Source organism: Lissotriton helveticus, chromosome 12 (assembly GCF_964261635.1).
Source record: "Lissotriton helveticus chromosome 12, aLisHel1.1, whole genome shotgun sequence".
Lineage (NCBI taxonomy): Eukaryota > Metazoa > Chordata > Amphibia > Caudata > Salamandridae > Lissotriton > Lissotriton helveticus.
The window spans coordinates 422,623,281-422,651,165 of record NC_136073.1 but is presented as its reverse complement, the minus strand read 5'-3'; the positions used below and the strand labels follow the sequence as shown (position 1 = coordinate 422,651,165).

The 27,885-nt window shown below is 44.1% G+C and overlaps 1 protein-coding gene across 2 annotated transcripts in view; it reads right to left on the bottom strand.

The window, feature by feature from the left end:
* CHD9 (chromodomain helicase DNA binding protein 9) overlaps positions 1-27,885 on the bottom strand; it is a 2,123,706-nt gene that overhangs the window by 1,650,139 nt on the left and 445,682 nt on the right. For both annotated transcript variants that reach the window (XM_078670246.1, XM_078670247.1), the window contains exons 8-9: positions 24,124-24,192; positions 23,968-24,023 (exon numbers count right to left, since the gene is read on the bottom strand). In XM_078670246.1, coding sequence (XP_078526372.1) covers positions 23,968-24,023; positions 24,124-24,192 — 125 coding nt within the window. The remainder of the gene's footprint in view (positions 1-23,967; positions 24,024-24,123; positions 24,193-27,885) is intronic.

The following is a 27,885-nucleotide window of genomic DNA, read 5'->3' as shown; positions in this document are numbered from 1 at the left end:
TTGAAGTGAAGCCCTTTGAAGTGAAGCTCTCGGAGGCAGGCGGCTCGGGGAGAAGGACGTTCACGAGCACATGCACGGTTCGAAATCCGCCGTTGGTTTGAGAATGATTTTGCCCACTAAAATTCTCCCCTATCCATTCCTTGCGGAATGGGATAGGCGAGACCTAAAAATACAAGCAGGAAGATGGCTAACCCTTGATGAAAACGGTATCTCATGACTGTCTGTTCTATTGCTGCATCAGCATCTGCTTCCACATCTAGACAGTAATGCTTCGTTAACACATGCCTGCTCTTCCAGGTGGCTGCAAGGCAGATGTCTTTCAAAGGCTACCCAGCATAAAGTGCTTCAGTTAATGCCATGCCCCTGGTAGAATGAGTACGAACTCTTTACTGGAAAGGACGTTTGCTGTTTTTAATGAGACAAATGTTAAATCCGCTCTAAGAACAGGCTCAAAAGAAGGCAACAGCTGGCTGAGGACTGTATTATGCTCCCATGGTACCGGAGGATGGCAAAGAGGTGGTAAAGCTCTTAGCGCTGTTTCATAACGTGTTTAATGATCCTTTGGGAAAACCGACTCAATGTTGATGAATCCATCCTTCTAAATTTCTAGATTACAACCAGATGGACCCTGACTGAAGATTATTAGAGGCCACTCTTAGCTACACTTAAAAGATGTGGAAGGATCTGAGGCGGCTTTATTTGAACTGGATGATAACCATTAATCCTGCACCAGACACAGAAATGATTCCATTTAGTGCTGTAAGTCTTGTTAGTTACTAGAGACTCCGCCAGAATCTGTTCACACTCCTGCAATGGTTCCAAATGGCCAAATTCTAGATGGTCAGGTACCATGTTGTCAAGTTCGGCAACTTGGATCATGGTGGAGAATCTCTCCATGATGTCTGGCCAATACCCTGGGATGCACCTTCAAAGAAATGACTGGACTTGTTGTCCACTGCATTAGCTCACTGTACCAGTAAGGGCGAGGCCATGCCGGAGCAATGAGGATCAGAATGGAATGGCCTTTCTATTCCTTCTTCAACAGCCTGTGGATCAAAAGAAAAGGAGCAAAAGCGTAGGCAAATATCTTGGATCAACTGATTGAAAGAGCATTGTCCATCAACCCCGGATGCCAAAAAACTGCTTGTGATGCACAGGCATTTCCTCATGTTCAGAGTGGCAAACAGATAGATTGTGGTGGTGCCCCACTGATTGAAAATGTAATCCATCTGTTTTTGTTCTAGTTCCCTCTAGCAACAATCACACATTTACCAGCTGAGTGCATCTACCTGATGGTTCTGGCAGCCTGGCAGATGTTCCACAGCAATGTCTATCTTGTGAGAAATGGCCCAATCCCACAGAAGTAGAGCTTCCTCTGAAAAGCTCTTTGACTGTGTTCCTCCTTGCCTGGCTATATACAACATGGCTGTATTGTTGTCTGTTCTGACTAGGACTGGTTGACCTGTTAATCTGGGAAGGAATGCTTGTGCACCTAGTTATATGGTGCGTAGTTCCAACACACTGATGTGAAGCTTTTTCACTGCATCTAACCAGAGGGCTCTGGTTGAAATCCCCTGCAGGTGGGCTCCTCATCTGTTCTTGGACCCAATTGTGGTGAGTATTAACCTTTCTGTTACTGGCAGAAAATAAAGACCTGCACTTAGGTTTGATGGAATCCTCCACCATATTAGCGCTTGCTTCAAATGCCTGGTGACACAGACCATATCTTCTCATGAGCCTACTATCTGGTTCCATTGCAAATCCAGCTCTTGCTGAACAGGTCTCACATGGATCCTGCAAAACAGAATTAGGTCTATACATGATACACCAGGCCTTACTGGGGCTTGCATTGCCTCACTGTGGTTGATTGTTTTCCAGCAAGGGTCCCAGCCTGTACCTTTTTAACAGTTTCCACAGATGGAAAAGCGGCAACTGGTGCGAGACATTTGGAGAATATTCGTGGTTCTGATTTGAGACCACAAGGCAGCACCTTGAACTAGTAGTGCTAACTGTATAACGAAAATAAAGATCACTTTGTGTTTACGATGAATAGGTATGTGGAAGTATGCATTTCAAAGGTCCAGGAAGGTCAGAAATCCCCTACCTGCATCATCAGGAGGATTTCTTGCAAAATAACCATCTGAAATGACTTTCTCTATGAACTTGATCAGCTCTCTCAGATCTAGTATTTGTGTCCACTGACCTGTCTTTTTAATTAGGAAGAACCTGGAATAAAATATTTTGCTCCTTTGTCATTAAGGGACAATTTCTATGGCTCCTTTGAAGAGAAGCATGAAAATTTCCATTTGCAGCTCCTTCAAATGACAATGATGTTCCTTTCTTGGCGGACAAACTGGGGGGCTCTGAGTGAATACCAACGAATGGCCTGATTCGGTAATTTGTATAACCCGCCTGTCTGATGTTATATTCTTCCATGTGGGCGCTATAAAGAGAAATCTCCCCCCAAACGTCTTCTAAGAACCAGACAGAGCAGGGGGTGCGAGCTGGGAGTCAACCTCTTTTCTGATTCTCATCGGTTTGTGCTTGTGAAGAACCTCTCTTCCTTCCAGAAAACCCCCTGTAAGACGGTCTTTTGTTTCACCTGAAAATATATCCTTGATCCTATCCAGATCGTCTTTGAGGATAATATAAACATCCCTAACCTCCATACGGATTCAATCCTGCTCTTAAAATGTATGGTTTTCGTGAGCTATGAAAAGTAGACGAACCAAGTCTGCAATACTGCTAAAGTCCTAAAGCCTTTGCTGTGTCAGTTTTCAGGCCTTGCAAAGCTTTATCAACATGTATACCAGAAGAAGTTAGCCTATCAAAAGGTATATCGGATTTTAGACTGGACGTCGGTTTGGCAGGCCCTGGTTTTTAACCAGCCTTGTCTCCTTAGTACAGTACCTCCTGGCAAAAAACTGTACTTGAGGCATCCATTGCAGAGTCAATAATGAAGTTAGTTCTCCTTCCTTTAGGATAGCTCTCGACATTTCTCTCTGATCCTCAGGAATAGGTTCCAGTAATGGAACAATGTCATGCCACATCTGGTGATCATAACAACCTAAAATCACCAGGGCAGTGGGTGTTTTCATTTAGTTTGCCGCCATAAAACAAATTATTTGACCCAGATTGACAATACGTTTGCTATCCTTGTCCCGCAGACTAGATGATGGCATTTGTGGGGTCTTGGTTCTTCTTGGAGTTGCTGATGCAATTCTAGAATCACCAGTGAGGCACGCTGGAGCTGAATCCAGTACCTTATATTTTTCTCCAGACGAGGTATAACCCCTGGACCAACAGAAGGTGCCTTCATTCATTTTAAACCTTCTGACCAGACATGATCAAGAATGGGTATGGAGTTAACAGATATCTGCGGTTGCAATTTAAAATCATTAAAAAATATATTTTAAAAAAAGAACGGTTGAGCTACAGATGTCGTTGATAAATTGAATTTCCAGGCACTTCTTTCAATGAATGCATGCAATTTACTGATATCATCTGTAGAATCCTGTAGAACTGGTCCATCATTTCCACTTTGGACAATGAATTCTGGCCCATTATCATCTCTTCCATCACCAGCTTGTGGCAGCTCTCCTTCCATATTGGAATATTTAGAACCATTCCAATAAGTATCATCCATGTCTTCTCCATGGACCAATCACTTTGGCATTGGAGAAGTAGGTAGAAATGATGGCTGCCAAGGAGGAGAAACTGTTAAATGAGCAGGTAGAGGTAGGTAGGTATAACAGGTAACCCAGTGCTAGGATTATTAGATGATTGTTGCGGTAATACGTTTTTGAAAGTATCCGTCATTTGTTGCAATGTTGAAAAGAAGGCCACTGGCACTTCGACCACATCTGGTTCCCTATAATATTTAGGTGGTTTCTGCCTCACATCAATTAGAGTACTCTCAGACTTGTACTGTTGGAAAACATTTGCTGTAGGACTCCTTGTCGTCCATTGCTTCCTCTCCAAAATCTGAAGCATATCTGACCACTAACTGTGTTGGGTTGCGAGCGGTCGGTGATCACGAACCTCTTCTTCTTGATCTGTCTGCAATGACTGAACTTGAAGCAAATCTGTCTCCCTTAACGGAGAAAATAAATTTCAGGCCATGATTTCCATTGACTGCGTGGTTCCTAACAGTGATGCAATTAACCGCTACTTCATCATCAATGGTATGGTCATAGTCATCTATGATTTCTATGTCGTCGAAAGAATGCTCATTGTCGACGGCAGAGTTGAATTCGTTGACTAGGTTTCCTTTTAAGACGTGTCCTTTGAAAACAACTTCTTTACAACAGGTGAATCTCTGTAACGCTTAGACGCATAGTTATCTGGTTTATCACCAGAGGAGACAGCTACAAGCACTGTAGCAAACAAATCAAGCTCAAGAAACTGTAGAAGCCTCCTCCTGTGCCCGGCCTTCATGGGAGTGCTTAAAGGGGCACTTCTCATGGAATCTTCCATGAAGAGGGGGGCACCTCCTTTAGAAGGATGAGAAATCTCTTTACTCAAAAGAAATAATGCCAACCTAATTTCTCTGTGCTTAAGAGTATTAGTTGAGAAAGACTTGCAAATCTTGCATTTTGAGGACTAATATTTAGGATAAGGACAAATACACAGTGTGCGTCAGTGTAAAATATCTTGGCGCCACAAGATGAATAAGGCTTAAATAGAGATTTTTCTGTCCGCTAAGCGGACAGTTGAAGATGGCTAATTGTAAGACCAAATGATCTCCCTGTTCCAGAAATTATTACAATCTCCCCTAAAAACAACCTACAGTACACTAGTACTGAAGATCGAGCTAGTTCAAATCTAGAGCAGACCAAAATAGATACAATTTAAGTTTCACAGAAAGATTAGAGCGGAGCTCTGGCAGGGGACCCCCGCACACATGACGTGAGGTAGAAATCTGAGCTATGGTAGCCTCTAGGGGGAGGAGAGCTTAAGCTCCCACTTCATTGGCTGAAATTTTGGTTCAAATGAGCCGGATGTGTTACTAAACATGCAATGTTGTTTCAGGCCTATGGCCAGTCAGCATTATATACTGTATATTTTTAACTGCATAGTGCTATTTGAATGTACCGGGGATTCCTAGCCTGACTAGATCAAGCATGTGAATAGATAAAAGATACAAGGTTGGAGATTGTTTTCAATTTAGTGGGTTTACAACCTGCCCACAGCATACCAATAGTTGCTTTTGTCGTCACTCATTTGCAATCTGCTTAGTTTCCATCAGCTACCCTTCCTTTCTTGTATTAGCTTCTCCCTGGAGCATGGACCAAGTACATGTGTTCTTCCTTGATCTTATTCTTCCTTGTCTTTTTGCAACATATTTTTTTTTCATATTTTTTTTCATTTTATAACCATTTCGATATTATTCCTGGACATGAAACACAATTCCTACTTTTAACACAGACTTGCGTCTTCCTATTTATGTTGCTTATACCCTATCTGCCGACCTATTGACGCTTTAGTGACTTACACCCACAATTACTCCTCTCCCAACCACTCTCCCAACCACTCTGCGCCAGACAAACTAAATCTTATATCTCTCCCTGAATAATGGCAAGAAGGGAAGAGTGCAAGTTCACGGCAACTAAATGTGATTTCGATACTTAAAGAACGTAACAGGCTTCTAGCTGAAGGAATACTTCCTGAATAGCCTAGAGGAAGAACATAACAGTCTATTGGAGTACATAGTGAATAGTTGTAGTAAAGTGTTGAGATATTTCATAGGCCAGTATGCCTCTGAAGAGGTCTAAAACAAAAGTCTCAACAAGTTTAATAAATGGCATAAGATAATAATCCAAAAAAGAAAGCTCAAGATATCTATGGCAGGAAAAGTTAAACAGTTGGAAAAGTGCAGAAAAGAGCACAAATTAATATTCTTTCAGACTCATAGCAACCTTTACTGTAATAAGATGTGCAGAGAAGCTATTAAGACATTTATTCAGTACGCTGAAAAATATAGCAGATCGAAGAAGGGATCCTGCACGCAATAAAGAGTCAGATGAATCTTATTATACAAGACTTGTGATGAAATACTTCTTCTAAGCAGGCTATTATGCACGAAACTACAAAAAACAGTAGAACGGAGAATATGTTTGTGAGACCATGTAAGATAAAGAGGGTTCAAAAATCCGCCCCATGCATGCATAAACAGGTGCCAGTCCACCATCACCATACCCAGCCCCCCCTCCCCCCAGTATCACCTAACCTAACACCCATTCCCGTCGTGAACACGCCGCTCTGTCACGGCGTCCACCCTCTAACTGCATATGGTGCAATCTTTGCACCCCACTTGGGATCCAACATTGCCCAGACCACCCCCACCACCAGTTTGAGCTACAAAGACCAGGCCCACACCTAGATTAAGTTCTTGCATACAAATTATATTTAAGGATTTTAGAACAGAAACCAGATAATCTCCAAATTCAACAGAAAAAGTTAAAAACCCAATGTTATTTCTTCCGACCGAATTTCATGCAGGTAGTTTTGTGCAGTCATATTATTAAAGACTTTAAATAGACGCTCATTGCTGCTGCTTGACACCAGAGGGGGCCAAGGAGAAGGACCACAGCACCCGCCATCCTTTGTGGCCGGTTCAGTGACACAATTTCCGCACCTGGAGGCGCATTACAAATGGACCAGGGCTACTGCAGCGCGGGACGCCCATTGCTGCTGCTTGACACCAGAGGGGGCAAGGAGAAGGACCACAGCACCCGCCATCCTTTGCGGACGGTGCAGCAACCCAATTTCAGTGCCCAGAGGCACTTTAAAAACGGACCAGGGCTCCCGCAGCGCGAAGACTGGGCCAGTGGTTGGCCCGTCTGCACCAGTCAGCGACTGGCAGAGGCAAGGCTGGGCCACCTCTCTGTCGTCTATCCTACAGCAACCACCATGGGTAAGGGCAAACAACCATGCAGTTCTGATTTGGGCAAATCTAAAGCTAAAATTCCCGGGAACTCAGCCTCTTTTATTTCGTACTCAACTACAGCAGTGGGAGCATTAACACAGGAAATCCAAAATGCGGAGGAACAGTTGAGACTGAGGGCTGAACATTTGGCACTGAGTGTACTACTAGCTGATCCTCCTTCAATCGTAATCCCATCTGAGGCGCCTGGTACCCCCATGAAGCAGGTGGTCTTGGCACAGGGATCGCAGAAACCGCGACGGGGGATCCTAGTCCGCGGAGGGAGGAAACCGGGATGTGGCTGCTTTACCTCCACCGCATTTGGATGTGGCCTCAGTAAAGAAGAAAGGGAAAGAGAGAGGCACAAAATCTGTTGTGGTGCCACATGAACCCCTTCTGCGCCACGACCAAGGAAGGAGCTTAGACCCCGAACGCTTATCTCTCCCAGGTGTGAGTCAAATCGTGGATGACCTAATTCAATCACGCTTGGAACCACTATTCTCTACACTCATTGAGGATATTTTCAAACTCTTTAAAACCATGGTAGATGGGATGGTGGGGAAAATGGTCTAAATAAAGACTCTTTTTGAAGGACTTTAACAACAGCGGTGTGATATTAACACGCCTGATGTACTCTCTCTGCTAAATACGGCTTCTAGTAGTGGGGGGGGGGGGGTGGGGGGGGGAGAGATACCAAGGCTGGAAGGTCAGAGCACCCTACAGGTTGGTGTAGGTATTCAAGGAAAAGTTAAGCCTTGTGATACTGTGGGTGTTACTTTATCATGTTTTGTGACCACTTCCATGAATTTCGCAAAAGGTTTTTAGTGCCTATTTTAAAGGGAAAAGGCTTTATTCAGGTACGTCCTGCATTAGTGTACTTACAGATACCGAATGACACATGGGAGACTTATATATATTGCCAGTTTTTTAGATGCTGCGGTTAAGTAAAGAAAAAGAAGGCCCATTATGCCAAGTAATGCTGCAGTCCTTTTAGAATCATGATGAATTGTGTTTTAAATGAATGCCGCTTTCAATGAAGAGTACCTTTCTATAAAATATGTGAAGTGTTTGATTGTCCCTTGTGCCCTAGGGAAATCTCAAAGACATTTTGCATAGACCTTTTTATTGTCCAAACTTAAAGGCTAAACTCCATTTTTAATGAATTTAACGAAATTGGAAATTAAATGTTTTTATGGTGCCTAAGATTATTCTAATATGTCTTTTGTATATGTTCTTATGTTGTTGTATATGATGTTTGTTGTGCACTTTTATGATTTTTATTAATCGAATAAAGTGGATTTGACTGACTGACTTTAAATTATCCCTTAAACAAACTTCTCAATCCGACTGGTTGTAAAATACTTCCTTGTCCACCAGGGTAGCATTGGCTGGAATTCCCTTTGTTGACTAGCGGTCTAATATGACATGCAAGGGAAAACTTGTACTTCAAATCAGTCTGTTTTTGATGCCTCTCTGTTTTATAGTGCAATTTAACACCTTCTCACGCATCCTGTAGTCTCCAAAGTTTACCAACATCATACGAGGATGGGAACTATCGGATACTCTTGACAGCATTCGATAAGCACAAGTTATCAAGTTTTCCCTGAGGGGGGGGAGGAGCCAAGATGGCGATCGGAACAGTCGCATAAACGCTCGGCTCCGAGGGCCCTTCCTCCCCGCACGTCTATCCTGACGATAATCCTGAGCGAGGCTTGCTGATTTAAGTTGTTGAAAAGACGCAATCACTTACCATCTGTTTCTGGGGCTCCGCCGTGCAGTGGATCCGAAGAACTGTCCCCGTCTGCTTGCCGGCCTTCGTGGCGCTGACGCCGGGGCCTCGATCGCAGAGGTTGCCTGGTAGTGTTCGTAGTGTTGGCGGCCCTGGTCGGGTTGAGAAGCCGGTCAGTGGGAGCCTGATAGCCTCGAGCCGGGAAAGTTGGTACCAACCCACTCCCAATAGTGGGTTGCCCCATGAACCAGAGATATCGCCGAGCCGGAGAGAGGCCGTGTCGCCCAGTTCCCCCTGGGCGTGACGCCCGGCCATGTTAATAGTCCCGTCCGGGAACCAGCGGTTGGCTCCCGGCAAGCTGCAGGGAGCGCACCCGGCCTTTTGTTGACTCTCCTTTCTGCACCAAGCGCCGCCTGTCGGGGTACAGCCGTGGGACCTGCTGACTTTGGTGGTCGGACGGACTCGGAGGCGGAGGTGAAGTGACGGAGAACGAGATGGCTGAAATGGCGGATGGCGCCTTGGAGTACACCTGTCCCGGGGACAGAGAAACCGCTGAACTTGAGACCCCCGGAGTTCAGCTACATGGGGAAACGCTTACGAGTCGCCATGTATTGACTGCACTGACAACCCTGCGGACTGCTCTGCTCCTGAGATCCCGGGACTTGGAGGGAAGAATCGCCGCCATTGCTGACCCGCCATTGTGTAGCGTAGTGGTTTGCCCCCGAGTCGGTGCCGATACATCTCCTTCTGCCGCAGTGTCATGTTCCCCGGATGAGTCTACGGTCTTGGAGGCGCAAATAGATTTGGTTCCTGAGCTTATTGTCGTCACGCCTGTTCCGCAAGTGGTTGTCTCATCGGGGCCTTTTTCTGACCAGCAAGTGGAGACGCTCCATTGATCCATGGTACATGAGGCCCGGATTGTGCTGCGGTGCTTCCCACACCCTGTGCTCTCCTTTCCGTGCTTGGCGGACCTGCTTTTGGACTTGGAACTGTTTGTGGTCTGGGTATTGTTGCATTCCGGCCTCCGCCATGCATCGTCAGTTGTTTCTCGGTGGCTAGGACCATGTCGGGCGGCGGCTCTACCTGGAACGATTGAACCTTTTGTGTCGGATTGTCTCCCGACTGCATGGTTGTTTAACGTTGCTACTGTTGACAGAAGTGGTCAGGGGTGACCTCGCTTGGGACTTGTAGGGACTTCTTGCTGGTTAACGGTGATTCAATGACATGTCTAATGGGGCTGTAATTGATTGCATTTTCTGTGCTTGCCAATATTTGTACTTTTCTTTGGCTTCTGTTTATACGATTTCAATTTGCGGGGGTGGGAGGGACTGGGTAACCGAATCGCCGGCCCTTCTCCTCATGTTTTTCTTCTTTTTCTCTTTCTTTTCTATATTTCGGGTTTCTTATTTAGGCCGACAGGCACGCTGCTGGGGGGGTAGGCCGTAGCCTTTTGCAGGGGTGCAGGGTGGGGGGTTGGGGGATGGGTTTATCTTCTGTTTCCTTTTTTTGTTTCTATGGCCCTTTGTTCTTTCCTTTTTCGATGTCGCTGTCTTCATGTTCCCATAGTACGTTCCCTTTTAGGGGTGGGACTCTCATGCCGTGCTTGGTACGCTACTATCGCATTCCTCCTATCTTTGGTACTCTTTTCCTTTCCCATTCCATCTATGTCCATCATCGGAGTGATAATGTGTTTTAACTGACTGTATAGGGAGTGGGAATGACAACGCGATGTCGATTTTTTTGATCTAATTTTTGTTATTTAAAATGAACCTTTTGTAATCCTTGTTATTATGTATTATCTCGATTCTCCGCTATATCCTGTATGTGGCTTTGTTTTTTAATCATCGGATTGATGTGATGCTGCTTCCTCAATTTCTGCTCGATTTACATAGCGGCCGGCCGCACTGGTTGTAGGCCTGTGTCTGTAATTTCATGCTAATGGAAATAAAGGTTCTTTAAAAAAAAAATAAAAATTAAAAAAGTTTTCCATGAGGCCATTCAGAAGAGAAGTACTGATCAGATCATTCAATATATCTAATATTAGTCTGTTTTTCCCTCCTCCCTTTCATGTATGTCAACAAATCTATAGTTAGACCTCCTTGAGTGGTTTTCTTGTTCCTCCAATTGTTGTTTCACAAAGGTAATGTCCTTTTGAAGGATGGAATTCTTTTTTGATAGCTCACTCCGGTTATCCTAAAGATCCATTATCTTAGTTGTCATTACCTTGAACTGATCTCCCAAAAGTAGTTTTTTTTTCAATATCTGCCTTTCTGCTGCCAAGAATATGAGCTATGGAGTTTTGAACAACTGTAACCTCCTGAATTTCAGCCAAAACAGTCAGTAATAAAGATTCAATCTATTTATCCACCAAACGGTTCACTGACTTCAATAACCAATTGGAACATCATGAAAAATTATTTCAAAGAAACATTACCATCTACAACTCTTTAATTCTGATCTGAATTTTGCACTTTCCGTAGATAAAGGCATTTGCCTCAGACATTGATCCCTTAACTGAAATACAGATTGAGCTCCACCTGCTTGGCCAAAACTCCTTTCAGCAGCACTCTTCTCCCTAAAAATGAAGACTGGCTTAGAATTTGTGGCAGTTTTTCCTGCTTTGTTAAAGACCGGTAAGACCTTTCCCACCCCTGCTTGATTTCATTGCAAAAGGACGGTGTTTGAGGTTGTTACCATCAAGGAAATAGTATCCTTCTACCTGTGACAGCCATCCCCAATACTGGTTACTTTGTCGACGGGCCCGGTCACACCTGGTGAGACCTTGGGATCCAGACTACAGCAATTTTTTCTGGTGTTCCCTTCATATTTACCCATTCTGCGCTCCCTTCCTTGTTACCTGATGCTTCTATTGTGGGGTTACTATCTCGGGTTTGGTTTAGGGACAAGCCATTGAAATGCTGATTTTCCCGTCACTCCCCAGTATTCTCTGCGGTTTCTGGCACTGAACCTTGGCTAATCCGGGAGGTCTCAGAATTTAATACTAGAAGAAATGGAATAGGTTGGGATTCCAGATCTTTTTTTTTCTTCCTGCAGGAAGCCCACTGTATTAATACGTGCCTTATATTTCGGCATACTCGGGTATACAAGTCTTCAGAATTGGAAATAGTACCGCTATCTCAACTGACAGGAGCCTTACCTTACTTGAGCAATTCTAACCACATCTCCCAGTTCCCCAGAAGCCACTGCTGTCCATAAGCAGGCTGGGCAAGTGTACCAACGCATAAAGTGGTCTCTTAACTCATCGAGGTCAAGGCCGAGAAGCTAAGCCGTATGCTGTTGATCAATTCCATTTAAATCTGCCAGTGTTGAGAGGCTGTTAACATTTAAAAGTCCACAGGTTCTCCATATGGCAGTCCAGTTCATTGCCCCGCAGCTATTTTCCAAAGGTTGGATCAACACAAAACCTTCCAGCCATTTCTGCTTTGAGGCATTTGCTGTCCCCAAACATTGCTTAGCATTCATTACTGTACAAAGCAGTACTATTGAGCATTTACACTTACTATCGCATTTTGTTAAGCTGGAAGGTGTTCAAATTGCAGGAAGCATTGCTTAAATTATGCCTCTCACCTGTTAATCTGTAAAACACTGTCTGTACATGTCTCTTCTTACCGTGAGCCAGATGACCTTTGGCAGTGGAGATTTGTATAAACATGGCCTGTGTTTTAAGTGTCAGGTGGAGTCTAACGATTGATGTTACCCATCACTCAACATACTACTTGAGTGAGTGAAAATAAATGTGTATTCTGGCATTTCCTGAGCAAAAATGTGTATTTCCACAACAGAATTTGAAACACTGTACTAAGAAGACCAGGCACTGGTATTGTGACAGGTGAAGAGCAGATTCTCATTTGAATTGCCAACGGCAGGGGACTCAGGTTGTCAGAATACACAGGGGAAAAAGGGTAATGACATCTATGTGTTCAAAGCATCAGATTAGGAGTTCTAGGGGTCCTAAGATACAGTGCATCAGGTCAGACTTAAGATGCAATGTGAGTATAGATGATACAAAGTATGACCATGAGACTTGGATTGTGGATATGAATTCTGAAAGCATGTCCTCCATGTCATCCCACTGCAGTTGAGCATTATCTATTTACCAGCAATGCTGCCCTCTATATTTTACATCTTATGAACTCCAGCCTCTTGTTGTCCTTGTCTGGTGGTGGCTCTAGTGAAGCTGGTGACTGCTGATCCTTGCCGTAGAGAACATATGTGAATCAGGATTTACAAGTGTTTCAATATATTTAAGATTCTTTGGTGATGCCTTCTGTTTCTTCTCAATCTGTGGTATGACTAAAGAAGCTGCAGGTCTACTGAACACCTTTTTTATATGCTGCAAAATAGTAGGCAGAACTGGCACAAGCTGTTTATTCATTTGCAGAGCACTTAAGTTCTCTAGTAGGAAACCTGTCTCATCATGCCACACCTCATGATACATGAAAATGTCATCTTGTGGAAGAGGACCTTGAGGTATACATGCCACCCTCCTCCTGTGCAGTCTCTGCATCAATATCATCCCATAATTGCATGCTCTCCCATCTGTTCTAACTTCTGCTTTATTGGACAATTTTCTTCCCTGCCCATTTGTTCGGTTTCATGCTCAGGCTCTGTGTTACAATTGTTACATTTTTGCCCATTGGTTCAGATTGCTCCATTTCCTCCCTAGGTCTCTTAATGCCCACTGGCTTTGGTGTTTTGAGTCTTTAGTGCGGAGCCATGAATTACTCAATTTCTTCTTTTTAATTAAATTTGAATTTGATATCTCAAGTGCCCGCTTTTTCTTCTTGATTAAACCATCAGAAGGTGTTTCATCTCTGTGTTGCTCCTCTTGACTTGATCTTTTTAAATCAAGCCAATGCACTCAGGCAAAACACTGTGGCCTTATCTTTGGGATCCTTAGGATATGACAAATTGGCACGAGTGTTTGTCCTTACGGAAACTTTCTTTATCTCTCAAAGTGTTCAATATCATCATTTATATCAAAGGCTTGGCTACCTTTATACTTTAGCAGTTTCGAAAGCCTTTTACTGTCCGGCACTGGAGATAAGGATCTGGCCTCTGATAATATCTATGAGCCCTGACCTTTTGGGAACAGGACTTTTTTTGAGGTCTGATTCAAAATGGTGCTCTCTGTGAGCCTCTTAGCTGCATGTAACCCCTTCAGAGGATCACATTTCTTCATAGATGGAGCATCCTTCGTAAGTTCTGACAGCCCCAACATGTCCACATGCAGTCCAGTGCGCAAGCAATATTTTGTCCCTGAGCACTAGAGTTTTTTTCGTTTAAATAATGAATGGGCATACCAGTCTTCTGAGATGTAGTTCCCTGATAGGCAAAACATGCATACCGGGTGTTCGTTTTTAGAAGAAAACTTTCAGTGGCAACTAAGCAGAATGATCGTAATAATGCTACAAAAGATCATGCTCTTGCTACAAAATGGCACTGAGGAGTCTCAGGGATCCTACCACCACATATCTCTAGTATGTAACACTTTCAGACTGTGTCAAAGGTCTGCAAGTAATCAGAATCCAATTAACCTTTGAATTTTTTTGGACTACTTATTAGCAAGCGTTCTCCATACAACTTCCAACCCATTGGTGGAAAAAAAGGCTAAAATAGACGTCACTTTGGGGAGGGGGGGTGGGCATTGCAGCTTTACATTCAACATCACAGTGAGCCATAGAGGCTCTGCCCATGTCAGCAACCATCAAGGAAAAAAAGTTTAGAAATTAACACTTTTGAACACAACCCAAAGCGATCTATTGCCGACCGTGTAACTCTTGAAGAGATTTCATCCGGCTAAAACTCCAAAAGGGCAGCCAACAACCTTTTTAAAATTGCACACTACTAGCTTATTTTGACGAAACTGCATGAAGTAATGAATAATCCAAGTTAAAATTAAAGCATTAGCCTTAGTAGACATGGTTAAAACAAGAATACTAGAAGAGAGGATAGCAAATATATTCTACATAAAGGCATTTAAGACCCAGAAGGAACATCTGATTATTCTGACTGCCAGTGGAAGAGTCATGGTGGGGCAGTCAATTTTTCATTTGCAACCAAAGCAGGCACACTGTGGAAGAATGTGTACGATGGGCAAGAATGAATGAACATGTGAAGACATTCAGAAATAGAATAAAACATATCTTTTCTGATGGCTTGGATGTAAATATTTCACATTCACAGTAGTTCGCTATATTGCACATACCCCCAGGACATTGAGGCCTGAATTGTCAAATTTTGTTGACACAAAACAAGAAAATAGCAGTAAAAAAGCAAATTTTTCATTATTTTTGCGAAAGGCACAACCTGTGCCGGTCACAAAAATACTGCAGCTCAACTAGCATGCGCGATCTGGATAATGAGTTGTCTGATGCTGAAAGAGTGCAGAATACAGTTTAAAATGTACTCTTTCTCTGGCACTATCGAGACACATTGTATCCCAGTGTATCTTACATGATGATAGAGGAAGCTGTTAATGTGCCCCCCTGCACCTTTCCTCCTGCCTTGATGTAAGTTCGAGGAGGGGGCTATGCAGCAGCATGCATTTCACACTGCTCGGTGATGCTGGGAATGGTGATTGGGCATTGGGAGAAATGTGAAAGGATGGTTGGGTGAGTCGGGGGAGCCTGAAAAGGAAAGTAGGAAGACTGCCAGGTGCAGGCAGGTGGGGGAGAGCAGAAAGGAAAATTAATTATAAAAAGTTCCCCTGCCCACCCTCCTTTAATTGACCCAGCAGGACAGTACAAGGTCAATAAAATAAGGATAATAGAAGATTTTGCACGGGCTTTTGTTAAAAAAATTAACCACAGGATTTTTACAAAAGCCCTAATTTTCCTGGAAGGTCTGGTTTTAGGCTTTACAGTTGTATAAAATGGTAAATCCATCTTCAAAGGAAATAGGGAGAGAATATCCTTAAAAATTGGGAGGTGTAGGAGTTGGTCCTTTGTTTAAAAAAATCTTTAGTAGAAACAATAGTTATGTTAAAATAATTTTATAATGCGCACAGCTACCCAAAAAGGGTTTCCCAGCGCAGACCTGAAGGAACCAAAAGAAATGAAAGATTATTGATTAAACAACCAGTTTTTTTGTAGTTTACGGAAATTCGTGTGGAGTGTTTCTTTTCGGATCACTGTGGGGAGACAATTCCATAAGAGTGGGCCAAGATAGGAAAAAGAGCAACCACCAATTCTTGTGCGTTTGACCCTAGGAACCACACATTTTTCCTGAATCGTGGAGCGCAACAGGCGAGAGGGCTGGTAAGGATGGACTACATTTTTCAGGTATTGAGGAGCAGTACCTGCCTTGATCTTGAACATATAGTTCAGGGCTTTAAACTTGGCACGATTTTCAACTCTAAGCCAGTGCAGATCTCTCAAGGCACTAGAGGTAGAAGACATTCTTGGGATTTTGCAAAGCAATCTGGCGGCGGAATTCTGTACCACCTGAAGCTTACGTAACACATCACCATTTGCTCCCAAATAAAGAATATTCCCATAGTCCAGTCTAGATGTTACAAGTGCCTGGACTACAGTCTTTTGGGTAGCACTAGGGAGCATCCAGATGATTTTCTTCAACCATTTTAAAATGGTGAAGCAGGTGGCTGCAGTTTTTACCGCTTGTTGCTTCATGGATAATTTATTATCAATGATAAATCCCAGGTTGCGGACTTGAGAGGTGGGCAAAGGTAGAGGACCCATTACGCTGGGCCAATGTTGGGGGCCCCAAAGGTTTTTATTTTTCCCTAGAATAAGGACCTCAGTTTTTTCGCCATTGAGTTTGAGTAGATTGGTTTGCATCCAAGATGCAATGTTACTCAAACTCACTTGAAGAGTTGAAGGTCCCGGCAGCTTTTCCGCAGAAAGGGAAAAAATGATTTGGGTGTTGTTGGCATAAGAAAAGAGAGACAGCCCTGCCTCTTCTGTAATCGCTGCCAAAGGTTGTACATATACATTAAACAGAAGAGGACTTCAAATCGACCCTTGAGGTACCTCATAAGGAGAAGAATGGATTTGAGAAGTAGCCCCAGATGAAAAAACTTGAAACGTCTGCTTGGATAAGAAAGAAGACAGCCAGCCAAGTGCTGTGCCGGTAATGCCAAGAGACTGCAAGGATTTAATTAGCACGGTGTGAGACACCGTGTCAAATGCGGCACTCAAGTCTAGCACTATGAGGGCCACTGTGTTTTCTGTATCCACAAGTTGCCATAGCATTTCAGTAACTCCAAGAAGAGTTGTCTCGGTTGAGAAACTCGCTCTGAAGCCTGAATGAGAAGCGTGTAAGAAGTTAGAAGATTCAATAAACTTAGTTAATTGTAAATTTACATGTTTTTCCAGGGTTTTGGAAAAAAAATAGAAGCAGGGAATTAGCTCTAAAATTGGATGACTGGGCAGGATCAGCATTAGCCCTTTTCAAAAGTGGGAGGACCATGGCATGTTTGCAATCAGGCGGGACCATGGCCTCTTGGAGCGAAGCATTAAATAACTCCATAACAATTTTCATGGACGGCAACTCAAGTTGCTGAAGTACTGGAGCAGGAAGAAGATCACAGGGAGACCCAGATTTAATGCGGCCTAAGATTTTTTTAAAGAATTAATATTAAAAGGTGCCCACGTTTCCAATTCAGTGGAAGATTCGGCCGTAGAAGTGAGCTCAGGGGAGGAAACTGACTGAATAGGAGCAGTTGGCCTAATTTTATCAAATGTCAGGGATATTTGCTCCACTTTATTTGTAAAAAAAATTAGCAAGAGTGTTGCATTGTAATTCATCTAGAATAGGAGAAGTGGGCTGTGTATCTGAACCAGCTATTTTTTTTAACCATTGAAAACAGACTACGTGAACAATTCTGTGCATTGGAAATAGTGGAGTAAACATATTCCGCTCGAGCTAATTTACATAGAACGTGGTATTTTTTTAGAGTGATTTTATATGTCATTTTAGACTCCGATGAATAATTTTTCCTCCAAGATCTTTCCAAAGCTTTGCATCAGCTTTTTTCAATATTTAGTTGTTCCGTAAACCAAGGAGCGGGGGAACGATGATTATACAATTTTTTAATGGAAAGTGGGAGGCAGTGATCAATTGCATTAGAAATCCAACTGTATATAGTTTTCAAAGAAGAAATCTACATTGAATCAATAATAAGAGCACTGTTGGTCAGGATTTGATTAAAGGCTTCTATATACAATTTTCCCTAGTTTCTGGATTTGGATTGTGACCCAGATGCAGGTGTAAACAAATTCACTTGGGCTGTACAGTGAAACTTGACCGCAAAGTGATCTGACCAACATAAGGCAAGTGGTACAAAAGGGGGTGGTGATGGACGGAGCATCTGAACCAATCAAACACTCACACCCAGTCAACAGATCTGGGTTTAATCCATCACTGTTCTTTAGCCCACTCTGCCACCCCAGATCAGACATGGCCATATGCAAATCAGTCTGACCCTGTGCCTCATAGAACAGTCCAGCCCGAACTGCCAAGCCATGCCTTCCCTGGACCGGAAACAAGCTTCCGAGGACCGGTTTCTGGCATTTCAGCCGTCTTCAGCCCGGCTTGCTTGCGTCCATCACCACCCCCTTTTGTACCACTTTGTTCGCCATAAGTTGACAGGGTATGCTCAGACGTGAGTCCCTTGCTCACTTTGCCACTGGATTCAAGCAAGCCTGGCTGATGACGGCTGAAATGCCAGAAACCGGTACTAGGAAGCATGTTTCCGGTCCAGGGAAGATATGGCTTGGCAGTTCGGGCTGGACTGTTCCCATGAGGCACAGGGTCAGACTGATTTGCATATGGCCATGTCTGAACTGGTGTGGCAGAGTGGGCTAAAGAACGGTGATGGATCAAACCCTGATCTGTTGACTGGGTGTGAGTGTTTGATTGGTTCAGATGCTCCGTCCATCACCACCCCTTTTGTACAACATAAGGGAAGAGAAGGAAGACACAATGTGAGATAAATTGGAAAAATGGGATCTAATAGGTGGCCTGCCGTATGCGTCAGGCCACTATTGCAAAGCAGTAGATTCATTGCAGCCAGATCCGAGATCAATGCGCTGCTTTTTGTACACTCAGTATTATGAAGATGAAGATTTAGATCAGCTAAAATGGTGAAGTTAACCATTTTAAGCAGGTAGTGAGCAATTAAGTCTGGGAGTGACGACGCCCCAAGACCGGACGGTCCTGGGGGCCGATAAACCAGCATACTAGAGAAAGTAAATTGAGAAGTCAGAGTAAGTTTGAATAAAGCTGCTTCACAACCAGCAAGAGGCAGATCCTCAAATTTGTATGAGTACGATTTATGAAAGATTAATGCAATGCCTCCTCCTACCCTTAGATTTCTGTCTTTTCTGAATATAGCTTAATTAGCTGGTAGAGTAGTGGCCACATCTGGTCCCGAGCTTGTGTGTAACCATTTTTCAGTTAAAAAGATTGTGTCTGGTTGTTCACTGCTTAATAGATTAAAAATATCCTCCTTATCATTGGGGAGGGATCGACAATTAATGTTCCAAAAGATAAAGACTTTGTTAGAGGATTTACAGCCTTGGGAGAGACAGTGATCTTGCTGAAAGGGGCACTGTCTATGATTGCACTATTTGATTCACTGGAGGGTGTTGGGCAGGAGGTAAAATTACAACAGGAACCAGTAATAATGTCATCTATAGGATGAAGTAGGCTACAATCAGGGTGGTGCTTACCACGAAGATGCAACAGTTTCTCAGATGAATATTGGATTAGCTATACAGGAGGAACTAATATTTGGGCAGAGTTTGTGGCCCTCTAGTCCCGTGCGGTCTCAGACAGGCTTGCCTGTGGCACGCCATCGGCGCGCCCGACCCATGGCCATTAAGTAAAGGCTGTGGCCGGGCGGCGTGCAACGAGTGGAGCGCGGACCGCAATCAGAGCATGGGGAACTCAAAATGGCAGCCTGGTTCGAAGCGAGTCCCGATAAAGATTAAAAGGAGCAGAACACTCCACATAAAAACAAGTAGCAGCAGAATAAAGAATCAACAAGTAGCAGCAAAATAAGTAAAGTTCCCCCAAAGCAGTTTTGTTTTAAGAGTAATTACCCCAGAACATGCAGCGTGAATAATGTCAGCAAAATATAACCTCACAGTTAATAGGTACAAATGCATTGTAGCATTTTCCCAGAACTGTGTGCGTACATTTATCCATACACAAGTGACTGCACAGACAAGATTGCCTGGGAATCATAAAGTGTCACAACTTCCCAGAACTAATCCAAATATTCACCAAAGCAAAAACAAGGTGTACACCCTGAAACCAACAAGTAAACATACAATAACAAAGGGGCACCTTTAAATCTATACTACTGTTATAAAGGAAGAACTTTGAACCTTTGAGGTGGGTAAACTCGGGAACCACAGCGCCAATCCACACACCCGATACATCGTTGTAATCGTCAGGGTGTGCAGATGGACATAGGCTATATAAACCTAATAAATATACGTTATTTAAAAAATGTACCGAAAAAAAAGTAGTCCCTTGGAAGAAGCGCCGGCCGCGACGTGAGTGCCCGACGTGAGGAGTGCGGGGAGGAGTGGCGTCCAGGAGCACGAGGAGGAGCGGCGGACATGGCGCGGGGAGGAGCGATGAGGAGCGGCGGACAGGCGTGAGGAGCGGCGGACAGGCGGTGAGGAGCGGCGGACAGGCGGTGAGGAGCGGCGGACAGGCGGTGAGGAGCGGCGGACAGGCGGTGAGGAGCGGCGGACAGGCGGTGAGGAGCGGCGGACAGGCGGTGAGGAGCGGCGGACAGGCGGTGAGGAGCGGCGGACAGGCGGTGAGGAGCGGCGGACAGGCGGTGAGGAGCGGCGGACAGGCGGGGAGGAGCAGTGAGCGGCGGATGAGGTAGGTTATTTATTTATTTATTTAGGAGCGGTGAGCGGCGTAAAAATGAAGCAAAAATGAAAATCGTGAGCAAGATAAAGCAAACGGAGCATTACAAAAGTGAGCCAAACGGTGCATTACAGGAGGAAAAAGTTACGTGTGCAGGTTACAAAAGCGTAGAAAGTAAACTTAGAGGTATAGGAGGAAAAAGTGACGTGTGCAGGTAGCAAGAGGAAGCAATACGAAGCATTAAAAAAGTGAGCCAAACGGTGCATTACAGGAGGAAAAAGTTACGTGTGCAGGTTACAAAAGCGTAGAAAGTAAACTTAGAGGTATAGGAGGAAAAAGTGACGTGTGCAGGTAGCAAGAGGAAGCAATACGGAGCATTAAAAAAGTGAGCCAAACGGTGCATTACAGGAGGAAAAAGTTACGTGTGCAGGTTACAAAAGCGTACAAAGTAAACAGAGGTAGAATACTGCAATATATGGAGGAAGGCTCCAGGGGACCCACGGACAACGTCGGGGCGGGCGGGGGCCCTGAAGCCTAATTGCTCCCGGACAACATCGGGACGGGCTGCTAGTAGAGTAATAAAGCTTTTATTTGCCTCCCTGTGAGAGATAAATGGAGGGGAATCCTCAAGTATATCCTCCTAGCTAAAACAAATCAACATTAAAAAAATACTCAAGGTTTTTATAGTCACCGCTGTTAATTCACAGATTAGACTTAAGGAGATAGGGTCATCAAAAGCTATTTGAGAGGTCGTTTCACCCTTAACATATCAAGGCATGCTTCATCATTCGCAACCTCTCACACTGGAGTAGGAACAATGACACTCCAGCAGACTCAACCAAGGGAAAGAAATGCCATAGGAGTTCGTATAAATCTTGTTTCAGGAAAAATACTTAAAACAATACCACAGCCACTCAATAATAAAAGAACCCTCAGGGCTGTCGCCCCTCTTATTTACACTCACCATCGAGATACTTGCAGCTAGAATCCGGCAAAACACAGAGATTACTGGATTTAGAAGAACGGAGACAGATTTAGGCAAGGAGAAGCTATCCCTCTATGCGAATGACGTGCTCCTGTACATCACCAACCCGAGGGCCACTATCCCAGAGCTATTCCTGGAGCTAGAACAATATGGTAATTACGCCGGATATAAAATTAACTGGCATAAATCAATCCTTTACGACCCGGGGGGAGGTGACCGCTGGACGACTCTGCCCGAGCAACTGATTAAAACAACCGAGGGCTTCCAATACCTCGGGATTTACATCACCCTAAACAAGAAGCTCTCGTTACAAAAAAATATAGATAGAGTCATGTTGAATTCTAGTGCTGATATGGAAAGCTGGAGACATCAACCGCTCAAACTCCTGGGTTGTGCGGCCATGTACAAAATGATTATTCTCCCAAAATATTTATACGCCCTCCAGAATAAATACTATGCACTCCCGGAGACGCTGTTGCGAAAGATCCACACAGATCTCAGGGCTTTTCTTTGGTTAGGCAAACAACCTAGAATTGCGCTGACCACCCTCCAAAGGCACCAATATAGTGGAGGTATCTCACTCCCGAACCTAGAAGCATACTACTGGGCGGAACACCTGACTCCAATTAATGACTGGCTACATGCCCAAGCAGATCACCCTACATACACCCTAGAGCGCCATCATCTGTCCCCACACAATTTGCTACATTACCTATACGGAGGCTCAATACGGAAGACAATGCTTCCAGCGACTCGAATAACCCTACGGGCATAGAGTATGGCCATGAGACGTACAGGTTAGGTGGAGACGCCTACCCGGCAGACGCCCCTATGGCATTGCTCGTGGTTAACCGAACTCAACAAACTTAAGGGATTTCAACGGTGGGACGACATTGGGATATCGACCATCGGAGATGTGATCGCTAAGGGGATATTAAAATCCTTTCCGGCTCTGAGATCAGAGTTGGGGCTCCAACACTCACAGCTCTTCAAGTACACTCAGTTGCGCCATGCATGGAGAGCACAGAACATACACGTGCCGGGACTCCCAGAGTATGCACCATTGGAGGGTAGGCTCCTGCAGGAACAGATTCCAGGGAAGGCAGTCTCACTCACCTACAAAACACTAACCAACAATATGCTGGGGGACCTGGCGAAACTTAGAAATACATGGGAGGGTGATGTGGGAGCACTGGACGACCTAGATTGGGACACGGTGTTGATGCACCCTCGAGAAGTGGCAATTAAGTCCAGGCTCCGCCTCATCCAATACAACGTGCTCCATAGAACTTACTATGACTGTGTGAGACTCCATAAAATGGGAAAAATAGAGGACTCCAGATGTCTCCGTTGCAATGGGGAGGGTGGAGGTTTCTTCCATATAATATGAGCATGTGAAGTGATTCAAGTATACTGGAACCACGTCTTCGCGGAACTGAGAGAGATACTGGGGTTCCCGCTAGCGCAGGAGCCTAAGCTGGCGTTACTAGGAATGACTAATGATGTGGACCTCCCGCGACCCCTACTGATCTTCCTGGTCCTGGCTCTGGTAGTAGCCAAAAGAGACATAGCAAAACATTGGGGGTCACCGACTCCCCCAGAGATGGAGGAATGGAGAACAGGGCTGGACCTTTACATGGCGGCCGAGAGAGTGACATATAAATCAAGAGGGTGTCCTAGGAAGTTTCGCAGGGTTTGGTCTGGATTGAGGCATTATCATGGTGGTGATGGGGGACTGGGTGAGGGATGAGCACGTTGCAAATTTAGAATGTCATGAGGGCACCGGAGGGAAAGTGTGGGAGGAGGAACTTAGGGAGGTCGGTTTATCGGGAGATGGGTCATTGCACAGGTATTATTGGATTTGTACTAGTAAAACTCGATTGTGGAGGGGCGGGAGTAGAGGGATGAATGTTGCTAATTACATGACTGTATTGTTGAGACATTCAAAATGCAAATATAAATAATTAAAAAAATAATAATAATAAAAGAACCCTTAGGTATTTTTAACGATTTTTGTTTCAAACAGGACCCAGGTATTTGTTCTGAAACACGATTTATAAGATCTCCCATGGCATTTCTTACCCTCGGTTGAGTCCGCTAGAGTGGCATTGTTCCTACCTCAGTGTGAGAGGTCACCAATGATGAAGAAAGCTTTGATACGTTAAGGGTGAGACGTTATATTTTGAGGACTCTATCCTTTTAAGTCTGAACTGGGAATTAACAGTGGTTACTATAAAAATCTCAAGTATTTTTTTGTGTTGAGCTTTTATTTGCCTACTGTTCTGTTATAGACAGCTAAGTACATTCCAAGTAGAAAGAAAAGGTTATACGGAAAGAAAAGTAATGTATGCAAAGGACCACAAGAGAAGAATGCATTATTTTTCATCAAAAGGATAACTTAGTAAACACCACTGGGCATTCAGATTGTTATGCATGTTTAATCAAAGCACTTACTAGTTCTTGTACTTCACGTAAAATTCTTCTTCTTCTATCAGAATTCCAGAAGATGTCTAAAAGATAAAAGGTTAATGTGTTTGCACACTCCAACTGTTTACAAATTTACAAAAGCAGAAAAACAGGCAAATAAATGAATTCAAATGAAGTACATACTTCTTTTTTTATTATCCGTGAGGAGAAAATCTTGTCGACGATTGAAGCATCATCCTCACTGGGATTCTCCTGGAAGCAAAGGGATGGATATTAAAAGACATGTATAATTAAAACACTTATTTCTGTCAAGTCCTCACTTTAGTCTGTGGTTAGTTGGCTAAATTACATATTTACACATCTTAATGATTCCTCCGTAACTAGCAGAAGCATCTCTAGGTAGAATAAGTTATGTGAATATTCAAGACAGTATAAGGGCTTTGTATTACTACTTCAATTCACTGGGAATTCTTGCTTAAATTTGTTCAGTCACATTTGGTGTAATAAACCTCCAGACCCCAAAACAAAACAGATTAATTAAGGCGTGTTGAATCTCAAACAGAAAAAAAGACAACAGGTCTAAAGAGGGCAAGCAGTGCTATGGTTATTTTTTTTATTGCATACCACAAAAATAACAGGAAGAAAACAGGTCACTACTTTAAAGAAAATAAAACACAAATAACCATTACCTACACATTTACAAGAATATAGTGTTTTAGGTTAAATGCATATTGCAGGAAAATATGATCCTTACTGGTTCAATGAAAAGGTTCTAGTGACTTTGTACTACTATAGTAAAACAAATGAAACCTATAACCCCTGGATTGAGGGCAGGGGAGACAAAAGAAATTCTATGTGGTAGGAAGTTAACCTACTTCAGTACGTTGCTCATAATGTAGATCATAAAAAATATGAAATCCTTCTCTCACACAAGGTGGTATGTTTCTTTATAGTGCAGCTACTCAACAATAACACCAGTCTACGATGGGCCTAATTTAGATTATGGTTTTCTCATTAGATTCGTTTATTCAAACAATGCTGTCCCTCTTTGGGAGTACAGTGCCATTCTTCAATTTTAAGACTTTGCAGTGTTGGGTATTCATTTAAATTTTTCTAGACTCCCACAAGTTTAAAAGGATGATTCAGGGTTTTAGGACTCTTATCTCTCTATATAGTTAGCATGGTTTTGCCTAATCCGTTACCCCTGAGGACAAAGGATTTCTTCAGGGCTAGTGTCCTGTTAGTATTTCGAATTGTCATGCAACTTAGAAAAATGCTGCTTACCCAAATTAGTACACCTCACTTTTCTTCGTTCTGGTGCTCATGTGGCATTTTGAAGAATACGTTACTTACCTTCAGTAACACCTTATCTGGTGGAAACTCTCGATCTAACCACAGATTCCTTACCTTAGAATATTTCCTAGTCATCAACCTTCATTATTGATCTTTTGACTACTTCCTTGACTCATAATTATTTTGAATTAGATGGCGAGTTTTTTTTTGACAAATCAAGGTTACTTCCATGGGAGCTTCTTATACCCCCAATTTTGTAATTTTGAATGTGGATCACTTTGTGTTGGACTTGGCACTTTTTGCAGGGTCATCCATGAACCTTTTGCCTTCCTCCTGTACTTTTTTTTCTGACCTGTTGGTGGTTTTCTGACATTGGGCACTTTACCACTGCTGATCAGTGTTAAAGTGCATATGCTCGCTATTGTAACATGTAATGGAAGAGTGACCCCATGATTGGCTTATTTGATTTAATTGTCAGACCCTAGTGCACCATGTGTGCCCAGGGCCTGTAAATCAAATGCTGCTGGTGGGCTTGCAGCACTGGTTGTTCCACCCACAGAAGCAGCTTGTAAAATGTGACTCTGGCCTGCCATTGCAGAGCCTGTGTGCAGCCTGGGGCTGCCATGTCGACTTGGCAAGTGCACACACTTGCCAGTCCTTAAACCTTCCCTTTTCTACATGTTAGTCACAACTAAGGTAGGCCCATGGTACCCCCATTGGCAGGATGCATTGTATGTAAAAAGTAGGACATGTGTGTGGCATGTCCTAATAATGAATTACAGCCAATTTCGTTTTTCACTATTGCAAGGCTACCTGTTCGCATAGGCCAGAAAGGTCAATATTTTTATAACATCTTATAATCCTAAATGACTGAGGGAAAAAGGTAGATATTTGAGTTTAGTATGCCTGAACTCAGAATGATGAAACACATCATTTAGTGAAGTTGGTTTTAACATTTTGTGTTTGAAAATACCACTTTTAGAAAGTAGGTATTTTCTTGCCTAACCATTCAAGCCTGCCTCTGCTAGGTTGAGTATTCCATGTCTGGTTTGGGAGTGACAGGGGCTGGGGTGGCTCCAGGAGACAGGATGAGTCAGCACAAGGCTGCATAGACCTATCTGCATTTGGAGTGGTGGGAGGAGTAGCACCTGAGCCTGAATAGGGCTCTGCCTGCCTTCCACAATGCTGGCTCCACCTCCTGTGGTGCATCTGATGACCCTGGCCCACACTGACAAAGGATGAAGTTGTGCACTGGCAGAGTACACCAATAACTGGTTTTGGCTGGACACAGGCACCCTCTGCATTCAGAGGACAACGGATTTTGCAGTATAAATATTGGGGCCCAGATCCCAGAACTTTAGATCACTCTGGGAATCAAAACGAACCTTTGTCAAAAAGAAGAACCAAGGAAGCTGCAAGGAGGAGTCTGTCCCTGTGCTGTGGGCCTGCAGTGGTTACTTTATTGCCAAGGAAAGGTGAAAATGAACTTTGTGTGGACTTTTGCAATCTTGTAGAAGAATCTCCAAGGGTTTGAACTGTGCTTGCCTCCTGCCTGAAGTCTCAGGGATACAAGACTTCACCACCAGCTCCCCTGGATTCCCTTGCTGAGGAATTCTGCCTGCAGAGAGGTGCCTACTGTTGTTTGGGCCCTCTGAGAAGACTGCGAGTCGCTGGGAGCTAGGTTGAGGAAGAGCAACACAACGAGGAGAAGCGTGCCGCCGCCGCAGCAGTTGCCGTCGCATCGCCGAAGAATCGTGCTGCAGCTGTTTGCGGTTGCATCAACAACTAAGCGTATAGCATCACCAGAGAAGCGTGTCGTCGTCGCATCACCAGAGAAGCGTGTCGCAGGGCCTGTCGCGGCTCAGAAGTTACCGAGTTAGCCGCAGTGCCGTCGGGTGTGCACGCATCACATCCAACGTTGTTGCATCACATCAAGTGGCCAATTTGTCGCATCGCACCAGATTGTCGCATTGCATCGAGGCAATTCTGCCTGTAGAGAGGTGCCTACTGTTGTTTGGGCCCTCTGAGAATACTGTGAGTCGCTGGGAGCTGGAAGCGCGACGCAATGAGGAGAAGCATGTCGCCGCCGCAGCAGTTGCCGTCGCATCGTCGAAGAAGCGTGCCGTAGCTGCTCGCCGTTGCATCATTAAAAAGCATAGCATCACTAGAGAAGCATGTCGCCGCCACAGAGGTCGCCGTCGCATTACCAGAGAAGCGTGTCGCAGGGCCGGTCGCGGCTCAGAAGTTACCAAGTTCGCCGCACAGCCGTCGGGCGTGCACGCATCACATCCAAAGTTGTTGCATCGCATCAAGATGCCAATTTGTCGCATCGCGGCGCCATCTTGTCGCATCGCACCGGATCACAGTAAGAAACCGACACCACCTCCTCTCCAGTAAGGAACTGACGCATCACCTCCCCCAAAGCAAGGAACAGACGCCTCACCTTCCCTGCTACCCTTCTGTTTGTATTGCGTGACGCATCAAAGGTACTTTGAGAGTAAAGTGTTGCGTTTGCCATCTACATTGAACTGAGCTATTTCTACCATTTTAAAGTCTTATTTTTGATTACAGTATTGTGGATGTTTGTCGTTTGGTCTTGTGTTAAGTGTAAGAAGTTGGACTGGTATATGCTGTCCACTAATTAAAGTGGGC